The 10,540-nt window shown below is 42.6% G+C and overlaps 1 protein-coding gene across 1 annotated transcript; it reads left to right on the top strand.

Moving 5' to 3' along the window:
- Nucleotides 1–294: 294 nt before the first annotated feature.
- Nucleotides 295–8,917, top strand: LOC146311343 (E3 ubiquitin-protein ligase TRIM35). Its single transcript, XM_084743101.1, has 6 exons — nt 295–1,031; nt 2,690–2,785; nt 2,890–3,120; nt 3,826–3,848; nt 4,312–4,430; nt 6,687–8,917. Exons 1-6 carry the CDS (start codon nt 444–446, stop codon nt 7,253–7,255), a joined length of 1,626 nt encoding a protein of 541 aa, XP_084599227.1. The 5' UTR covers nt 295–443; the 3' UTR covers nt 7,256–8,917.
- The last annotated feature ends 1,623 nt before the right edge of the window (nt 8,918–10,540 follow it).

The following is a 10,540-nucleotide window of genomic DNA, read 5'->3' as shown; positions in this document are numbered from 1 at the left end:
TCAGCATCCAGCAGATCAGACTGTTGTTGTGCTGGACAATAAAGGACAAAGGAGCACTGCTCTTCTGTTTCATCAGAGACCTTTTAAATAACCATTCACTTCTATTAACTCAACTTTGTTTTGTCATTTTGTTCCCTTCATTTGTCTAAGTGTCTTCTTGACTGAGGCCTCTTGTATTCAATTCGAGAGTATTTTTATCATGTTATTTGGTGCCATCACCTCTCAAAGGGGAGGGGGAGTGCAGCAGCTGAGGGGGAGGAGCTTGTGGTCACAGAGAGCACAAGTGCTTTTGCAACCTGTTGCAGAGCTCAGATTGCATGTGGACTGAAGAACAACTCTGGCTGGGGCCTCCAGCGCACAGTCACGGACAGAAAGTTGCTCTGTTGTTCAGCCAAGTGGCAGCTAGTCTGCACTAAAATTATCCAGTCATCTGCAGGACCGTCATGGCTGAGAGAGACGGTCACACTGATTCTGAAAACGAAGAGGAGCTGGGACAAGACACTCAACAAAGAGACGCTGTTCCTGTTGGGGAATCCTCTAATGTCGATGCTATTGAGGATCAGCAAGGTCCAACCCAGCCTGAGGAGGAGTTGGAGTGTCCGGGATGCCAGTCTCTGGGCACACTGACGTTGCCTTGTGGCCACAAACTGTGCGCCACGTGTATCGAGCTGAGCCAGGGGGAGCTGGGCCAGGCCGGCTGCACCATCTGCTACGGATCACAGCTGATGGACTCGGTCCTGCACACTCTGCTGGAAGCCCTATTCCAAGGCCAGCCCAGGAGGCCTGGGTTCACGCCTGCAGCTGGAGAGGAGAGCGTCGGGGCAGGGGCAGGGGCAGGGGCAGGGGCGGATGGAGGGACAGCCATGGGTGGACATGGGGGTGTGGAGAAAGAGGAGCTGTGTGCAGAGCATGAAGAAATGCTCAGTGCATTCTGTCTGGAGGAGGGTGAGCCGCTGTGCCAGCAGTGTCAGACAGACGAGCACGAAGAGCACCAGTGCTGCTCCATACAGGAGGCCGTCCTCGACTGTAAGGTCAGACACAAGAACCACAGAACAAACACGCTGGGCTGGACCAATGTCTAGTAAAGGGACACTCCACATATTATACTTGAAAAAGTAAATGCTGAATAATGTCTTCAGTGGTTCCTGCCCATTATTATTCCCAGGTCATCAAATATCTACATAAAGTATGAGATGCACAGGGTGATCAGTAACTCCAAGGTAAACCCATCTGTGTCAGGTGACAGTAAAACAAGCAAAAAAGCCAGCATAAGAGGGAGGTGAGGTGGATGAATGATTCCAACAAAACACAGGTCTTTCACCCGGGAGATCAGTATTCGTGTCCAGTGTGAGCTGTCCTGTGTGAAACCAGAAGTCACTTCATCAAGTCTTAAGTTATATTGCATTATTTGCATCACAATCATGCAATGTGTGTTACATAATGCAACATACCTATTTAACCCAAACCATGACCTTTTACTAAACCTAACCAAGTAGTTTTGGTGCCTTAAGCTAATCAAATAGGTCTTGGCATCAAAGCTTCTGAGGTAACTTTGTGCCTAAACCTTAACAAGTCATTTTGGTGCCTAAAGCTAACCAAACTGATCTTTTCCAAAAAGCAAAACTATTATTTTGGTGCCTAAATCTGACCAAGTAGTTATGGTGCTTAAACCTGAACAAACAGTTTTGGTGCCTTAAGGTAACTAAGTAGTTTTGGTGCCTAAATCCAACCAAAGTGATCTGTTCCAAAAAGCCAAACAAGTATTTTTGGTGCCTAAACCTGAAGAAGTAGTTTTGGTGTGTAAAAAGCTAACTAAGGAGTTTTGGCGCCTAAAGCCAACCAAATTGATCTTTTTCAAAATGCCAAACAAGTATTTTTGGTGCCTAAAACTAATTAAACTGTGACCATTTTATAACATTAACCACATGTCAAAAAGGCAGGAATGCCTCATACTGATGCACAAGCTACTCGAGGTATGGGGTACAAAGCACAAGGTATGAGACACCAGGGGGCGTGACAATAACATCTGTATGAAGTGGGTAAGAAGGGGTTTGTGGCTCTGGAAGAAATTTGTAAAGTCTAAGAAAATAATCCTGATGATGTCATCAATTAGGCCTGGAAATACATTTATAACAGTAAGCCTTAGTTATAAATGTCAGGTTTTTGAGTTTGAAAGATGTTGGTGAGGATGTACTGAAAGATGCTATCAAGTTGCACTGTGGGAAATTTAAGATGTAGTGATTTAGGAGCTTAGCCTGTACTGGGGACCACCAACTCAGCTTCTGCTGCTGCGATTTTGGCCACTCTTTTATTCTGTCTCCCTCACAAGTGATCCAACTTTATACAAGTTCAGGGCTGTCAGTCACTGATGTACTGAAGCTTTGTTGACCCCAAAATTTCAACTGTAACAGCAGTTCCATGACTGAGTTCTGAAAATTTGGCACTTCCTTCACAGGGCGGTTTACTCGTGCTTCATACTAAGTCACAATTAATATGGCCTCTTAAAGTTGCTGCCAACAAAAATAGTCTCGTAATGAGCTGCTTGTACAGACGACCTCTATGCCCATTTTTCTCATTAGGATGGGCTGTCATCTTTGCTATAAAGTGGTGTACCTTTTCCCTCATTACATATGTATTTACATATAGTACTGTATATAATAATGCATCTATTCTGATATCGCGTCTGTAGAGAGAACTGCGGTCTGCAATCAGAAGTCTCCAGGAGCAGTTAGAGAGTTTAACCTCCATCAGACAGACCTGGGAGGATACTGCTGCTCACATCAAGGTACTGCAAGGAAGAGAATTACTAGTTTGAAACAGTGATACAGTGACTTAAAATTCATTCTAAAAGAAATCTTCTCACATGATGTGTTCTAACCCTTTTGTCAGAGCCAGTCAGTACAAACAGCCCAGGTGTTGAGGGAGGAGTTCGAGAAGATGCACCAGTTCCTCCGCGATGAGGAGGCCTCTCTGATGTCAGAGCTGAAACAGGAAGAGGAGGAGAAGAGTCAGAGGATGAAAGAGAAGATTGACAGGATCAACGGTGACATACGACTGCTGACCAGCAGTATCAGAGAGACAGAAGAGACCATGAGCTTGGAAGACATCCCTTTTCTAAAGGTACCTTAAGAACCAGGATGCTCCAGGCACCAGGACTAACAACAATATAATTTAGTCATTCATTCAATGTAAAGCCTAGCAAGAACCTTAAATATCTTTTTCTTTTTTGCAAGTTTCACCAAATTTCACCAAAAATTGCAGGTACTTTACACCACAGCAAATTTAATTTACTTAAACATTACCACTTTAAGTTTCAAGAGTGCTAAATGAGTGTAATATTGAGAAAAGATTTCAACACAAGGTCACCAAATCTTCAATGACTTTATTTCATATGAGATATTGTTCACAATATTTATTTGAATGGAAGAAGTCAGATGTTGCAACTGACCCCAACCCTGGGGACAGCTGCAAATCAAACTTCCAGTTTGAATCAGTACCTTGGGGCAATGTGCAGATGTTACAGATGATATTCAATTGCTGTATAATTCAGTAAGACAGTAAGAATGGAACATTTTGCCATGCAACAAACTTTTACTTAACATGTATTTATTGTTTTGTATCACAGGGACAATTCATAAGCATTGATATCTGCACGGTTTTCAAGGAAAGCCGGTCATTAACTTTCATCAGCATGTGTGGGAAGGATGATTATGCTCAAGGAATTCATGGCAATTCAGACTTTTGCTTTGTTTAGGTTAATGCTGCTCTGTTTCCATGTGAAGAGAGTCAAATTGTAGTTTGTTTGTCTCTCATCTGTTCCCACAGAGCTACAAGAAGGCCTCTGAAAGGTGAGCTCATTCAGCTGATGTGTAACTTAATGTGCTTTAAAAGAATTACTCTCGGAATACTTTAGTTGGACACACAATATCTACAAAATATTAAACTTACAGTCCTGTTTTTATTTTATCAGTCTGCCAGTTTACTAGCTGATAATGACATTTTACTCAAAACAAAATGTAAGTTAACCAATAAATCCAGCTTTCTTCCATTGCCGTTACTTACACACAATAAAGAGAATGTCTATGTCTATGTGTGGTACTAATATAATGATTATCAAGTTGAATAGTTCTAAAAACTCCTTTATAAATAAAAATCTATGTAACTCATATTTTATCAGTGGAATGTACTAAATCAAAGGCTTTTCCTCACCTCAAACTGTACGATTGCCAACCATACCAGCAAGTGTTTCAAGCAATGCAGACCATCCAAATGTTGTCGTGGGTCATCATCAGTCCCTGTTCTTTGTTCCAGGGCTCAGTGCAGAGTAGATGAGCCTGAAGAAGAATCAGGAGCTCTGCTGGATGTGGCCAATCACCAGAGCTGCATTCAGCATGACGCCTGGGACAAGATGCTGAGGATCATCCAGTACTGTGAGCAAAGCTTCGCTCTGTCTACATACAGAACAACAGATAATTGGAAAGTTGCAAAGATTTCTTTTGACATTTTAGTTTTTACATCATGAAATACAGCCTTTTACATCAATAGTGTAAAATTTCACATAAAATTGCTGCATAAATACAAAACAAAATCACAAGTAGGACTGCAACTGCAAGAAAATATCAGAAAATCCTGAAAATTTTCAATCAGTGATTTCAAATCTCAAGAAGGATGATATAATCTACTGACCAGTGTCACAGCACAGTACTGGTAAAATTACTTGTTGTTAACAGCTGGTGCGACTGAAAGGTTCCCTCAGAATGAACAGGCCGCAACATACTCTACTACCCTTGGTTTCCAAAAACAACTGGCCCGCTCTCATCACCTTCATCCTGTTTGCCCTCACACAGATTTATATTAGGCAAGACCTGCCATCTTGAATTTTGGCAACCAATCAAAATGACAAATGATAAGCTCTGACTCTGACACCAGTATGTGTGTGTATGTATATATACACACACACATTAGCTGAGATGTAATTGGTAATCTGTCAACCAGCTGGTGAGTAAGTTGCGCAACAAAAACAAGGATGAACTCACAGAAACATTAAAAGCCACTGTACCTGTCAAAAACTGAATGCACGGGTTAAATTGTGTGACATGGTGTGTCACCACAGACTGTATAAAAAGAAGTGAACATAGCCTCCAGATCTAAAAACTGAAGACAATGCATACGTGCCATAAACCTGCATTCTTTTAAATCACCAGCAGGGGGTGACTCCACTGGACACAAAAAGAAGTCTATGAGAAAATGAGCCTACTTCTCACTTCTCAGTCTACAGTTTCCTGATAAGTGATCTCAAGTCTTCACACCTCTTCGTGCAATTCTTCATACACAAGATGATGTCCATTTTGTAAATTCTGGTCCAATTTAGAGTAAAGAATGACACTGTGACCCTTTCAGAGTATCTTTTCAGACAAATGTCCTGTACAGCATATAAGACCCTTTTTTTTAGGAGTCAGGTGTTTATTGTTCTCCAGCAGTGGTGTAGATGACGTAGGGTTGGTGGGTTTTGTAAACCCATGGGCCCTCTTGTGGTCAAACTTTTTTTTTTTTTTTTTATTTTTTTTATGTAATGTTGCCGCGGTTGACCCTCGCAGCGGCAGGTAGCACGGAGTGTAACGTCAGACTGGGTCACTGCATTTTGTTGCATATAAGGGGGGATATGAGCGGCCCCTCCCAATTTGAACTGATCCATGCGTCTATTGAATGTGATTGGCTCAGCCGCTCAGACGGTGACCGTTATTTTTCTGGAAAAAAAGAAAGAAAAAAGCAAGCAAGGTAGAGGAGATTTGCAAAGATGCTGAAAAGAAAGAAGCCACCAGAAAAAGAGATGTGTGGTGCAGATAAGCGTAGGGCAAAAAATAAAAAAAAAGTTAATTGAGGATGCAGCCAAATGCACGAAACTGACAGATCTCTTCTGTCGTGGTGGGAGCAGCCAGGCCAGTGACGACACGGGTCCGATCTGCAGCACGGCCACAGCAGGTAAACAAGCACTGTCTGCTGTAACACGGCGCTATCATGATCTCAGACTTGAGACTAGGGTTGTCACAAGAACCGACACTACCGGTAATCTGAACGTGACCGAACCTGGATCCGCTCCAGCTGCTTGGTGTGGCCACAGCCACAGTTGAAGCCCATAAACATGACGCGCCATGTGTCTTTCTCCGGTCAGTTGTCATGGGAACAAGATGCTCTGACGGTGGTGCGCATTTAGACCATAATACATCCATGGTTTGATTCTCTATTCGACTCTATTCGAGTGTGCAATGTCAGGCCCTTTTGACCTCAAAACCCATGTGGAATACAGCCCAGTTACGCCACTGTTCTCCAGTAAGTGCTTTTAGATTTAAATCTGTTTTTTGGTAGCTAAAACTAGCATCCCTGTTCATTTTACTTAGCATTTGCTATGCTAATGCTAACTAGCCTGGGTTGGTAACCTGTGTTAACACCCCTTGCTCCACCCTCTCCTCCAAATATTGTCACTTCTGTCTCAGAAAAACCAAGATGGTGCCTTGAGGGTTCAAAACAGTAGTCTACAAACCGATGGGTGACGTCATAGTGTCCACTTCTTTATACACATAGACTGGTGTATGTAAAGTGTGTGTTGTGTTGCCTTGCCTGTGTGTTGCCTTTTAAATCTGATTCCTGTCTCTCTGTCTTTGTCTGATGTTTTTGTGCTCCTTCAGTTCCAGTGACCATGGACCCGAACACAGGCTCGGTGTGTTTAGGTGTGTCTCCTGACCTGGCCAGTGTGTTTGTGTGTGACGAGCAGTCTCTCCCAGACAACCCTGAGAGGTTCGTGAGCCCACAGAGCATCCTGGGCTCAGAGGGCTTCACCTCTGGGAGGCACAGCTGGGAGGTGGAGGTGGGAGACAACAGTCACTGGTCCCTCGGTGTGGCCAGCGAGTCGGTCCACAGGAAGGACTGGTCCAACTCCGATCTGAGTCCCAGTCCTGCCTTAGACTCGGACACAGACCCTGGTGGCGGCATGTGGACCGTGTCCCTCTCCTCTGGGGAGTTCTGGGCCTCCCCCGGGCACAGCACCCCCATCAAACTGAGACGAAAGCCATCCAGAGTCAAAATTCAGCTGGACTGGGAGAGAGGGTGTCTGACTTTCTCTGATGCCAATGACAACACCCTGATCTATCGTTTTAAAAAGCAGTGGAGCGGCACTCTGAGGCCCTACTTCTCCACCACATGTTCTAAACACCCGCTGAAAATCACACCAGGGAGGGTGACAGTTAACATAGAATAACATCACACTGTTGTGATGCTACAAGACAGTATGACTTCTGGAGAAGTACATCTTCGTCAACCCAACAATTAGATTTAAGTGTGTCCAGTAGATCATCTGGTCTTATTTAACTGAGCTTAAGCACAGAGACTTGACTGAGTGGAAACTGCTTGCCATAGCTCAATCATAAGTTAAAGCTATGCCTTCCTAAAACTCTAAAGCTCTAATGATATATCTTCTTATAGTCCCCATGAAATGGCTAGCGGAGTGTCATTAATGCCATTATCATGTTAGCTGACTCTTCCCAGACTGGGAGCTCCCAGTGTACACAGCCTGTCTGGGACACATTGTCCAAGACCTATGACGGCCAGTTTGACAACAGGGAATGAGCTACAATACTGAGGAAGGTTTCTTGCCATGTTGGGTTCCTGGGTCCTTGAAACACAGCAGTTAGCAGTCAAGTACTGTAGCAATGTAAAGCTATCTTTTCAGGAAACTCAAGCAGGAGCTTGAACCTTGACAGCTGATTCCTGGAAGCAATGAGCACTCGAAGAACAAAGTGAAATGAAGCAGAGTTCAGTTCAACAATGTTCTGAAGTCTAATAAAGCACATGGGGATATAAATAATGTATGCTAAGTTTGAGACAAACAAGAAGTGCACAGAAAGAAGAACCATGCCACACTGACTTGCATTTCCATTAGCACTTTTAACATGCTGAGTTGCACCCAAGATGGACCTGGTCTGGAGCAGGACTATAGCAAGCCCGACCCACCTCCAATTATTGACGTCTTATCCACTGCAGCCAACCTGCTGACCCTCGTTTCTCCACATCAGGCATGTCAGGGCCATGATCAATGACAGAGAAAATCAAACATTTCTTGATTTTACTACTTCATAATTAAACATCTGAAATAAAAAGAATAATGGGGAAACTTTATTTTGAAGAATTTAAAGGAAATATGATTATCCATCATTTTCCAGGTGGGTTAGAGTTTAGCTAACCTAAGTCGAGCTAAGTTCATCTTAAGTTAAAAACCTTTGAGCGAGTGGCCCTGTTGTAATGGAAATGCAAATTCTTGCGAGTCCAGTGAAGCTAGCATGTGTATGGAAAAGAGGTCAAGATTGGTTACTGAACAGATGGAAGGAACAGGGGATAGAAATAGCTTGTATGGACAAGGTCAAGGTCAGATAAAAGGCTATATTTAAAGTGTGATGACACTGAATGTATCAGGGAGAGAAAAAAATATTTCACAACAGCCGCGGTACGTCCGGGTTCACCAGGCAGTTGCTGAGCCTGCTTCTGTTGCCGACTAACAGCAGCCAATTGTTACTGTTAGCTAGGCCTACTGTAGCAACAAGTAAGCTTCTAAAGCTGTCTGTCCTTCAGCGAGAACATCAGAGGGAAAACCAAAAAAATATTTTCCCCATCAAATCACCCACATCAGTGAGTTAAGTTATAAGCTTGTGCTCGGTACAGGAAGGATGCAAATTTATTATATGCCCTCAACTGCAGGACATGAGCCATATACTTTTTTTACCACCCCAGGAAGATCTCTACAACAGCCTTTCCCAAACTTAAAAATGTCAAAACCCAGTTCGAAATCTTAAAATCTTTTGGGCCAACCCAAACCTTTAATCACACCTCTGATCAACATGAGACTAATCAATCCAATGACGTGATAAAACTCCAAATATGGCATGACACTTGTTCTACTAGGTCAGATAAATGAAAAACAACATGGAATTTAAAACCCATGGTTTGGTTTTATTACTTCTGATTACTTATTTCTAATGAATCATAAATATTTCCAACATATAAAACTGAAACTTACAAATGTTAATTTATTTTTCATGATTTCTCAAGTCCCACCTGCAGGGCCTTAGTGAGCCCTGACCACACTTTGCTAAACACTGCTCTAAAATACCATTAAATATACACAAGAATATAGACCTAATGACTTCTTTTGTCATTGTTGGGCCACATAGTGGTGTTGACATGTACAGCACAAGACATATGATAAAAACACTTAAGCACTCATTTTGACTTCATGGGAACTTTAACCAGGAAGTTTGTTACCAAAGCTGTCACAGCCTACTTTTGAGCTGTAGGCTGTGTAAAGGGTCAAATTTGAGAGCGTCCTTTGATACTACATATTTTTCTTTCTGTCATTAAATGCCATGAACAGACCAAAAACAAATATAAAAGTATCTTAATAACAATTACTGCGTGCGCATGTTTCAAAACCTGATATATCTTGTTCCTCTGTTCCACAGTGCTCAGTTGCACTGGCTAATAAATACACTGTAGATTAATTTCTGTTCTGTGGTCTGTATGCACTTCTGATGTGCACACTGATGTACACACTGAAAGTCGAACAACTGTAGCTGAATTGGTTATTACTAAAATATCAGATAATAAGGTGGTGCCTCCTTTTGTTTTGTTGTGATGTTGTAGTTGAGAATTCTGCACACAGTAGCTGCTACACTACTACTACACTACTGTGACCGACATCCACAAGAGAGAACTCTTATTGTTGTCTGTGTTCTACGGCTCATTTATGATTATTTTTTTTGTATAATGTATGACTACTGGAAAATAAAGTAGCAGTGCGGAAATCTCCATTCTGCTGTCTGTTGACTCTCTGAGCTAATCTGCTAACTCTGGGGGCTGCAGAATTTGTGGCTGGGGCAGGAATTTGCATGTTTTCCTCCTGTCAGTGTGGGTTCTGTCCGGGTACTCCGGCTTCCTCCCACAGTCCAAAGACACGCAGTATAATAGGTTGGTTGATAACTCTAAATTGTTGTTGTCTCTGTGAACTGGTAACTTGTCCAGGGTGTACCCCGCCTCTTGCCCAATGTCAGCTGGGATAGTTACAGACGATGGATGGATGGATTCTGCAATGCAGTTTTTGTGTGTGTTTGTGGACTAAAAAACTAAACCCGACTTTCGTCAGCATGAGGGTGAGTAGACAATGACTGAATTTTAATTTTTGGGTGGGACTATGCCTTTAACCAATGCAAAAAAAAAAACAAAAACAAAAACAAGGATGAGGCAGTTTTCTAATGGTGTGGCTTTACATCCAGCAGGTGGTGTGAAACATCATAAGTAAATGATACATGGGTGTCCACTGCTGAACACTGCTGTAAAACTTTAAGACATGATGACAAATTGATTTTTAACCTCAGCTGTAGTTGTTCAATTTTGACAAACCTGCATCAAAGACTCATGGTAGTTGAAACGCTCCACAGCAGTGGTGTCCACTGGTTACAAAGAGCCTTGCTGAGGTGTCTCTCTTCTGCAGGGA

This window comes from Lutjanus erythropterus, chromosome 18 (genome assembly GCF_056507025.1).
Source record: "Lutjanus erythropterus isolate fLutEry1 chromosome 18, fLutEry1.hap2, whole genome shotgun sequence".
In the NCBI taxonomy this organism is placed as follows: Eukaryota; Metazoa; Chordata; class Actinopteri; order Lutjaniformes; family Lutjanidae; genus Lutjanus; species Lutjanus erythropterus.
Note: the sequence above shows the minus strand (reverse complement) of the source record. Positions and strands in the feature narration are given on the sequence as shown.

What these genes read in the sequence shown, in the direction of transcription:
- LOC146311343 (XM_084743101.1), top strand. Translation starts at nt 444, where the DNA reads ATGGCTGAGAGAGACGGTCACACTGATTCTGAAAACGAAGAGGAGCTG. An exon ending in AGGCCGTCCTCGACTGTAAG is followed by an intron (nt 1,032 to 2,689) that starts GTCAGACACAAG and finishes TCGCGTCTGTAG; the next exon opens with AGAGAACTGCGGTCTGCAAT. An exon ending in AAGACATCCCTTTTCTAAAG is followed by an intron (nt 3,121 to 3,825) that starts GTACCTTAAGAA and finishes CTGTTCCCACAG; the next exon opens with AGCTACAAGAAGGCCTCTGA.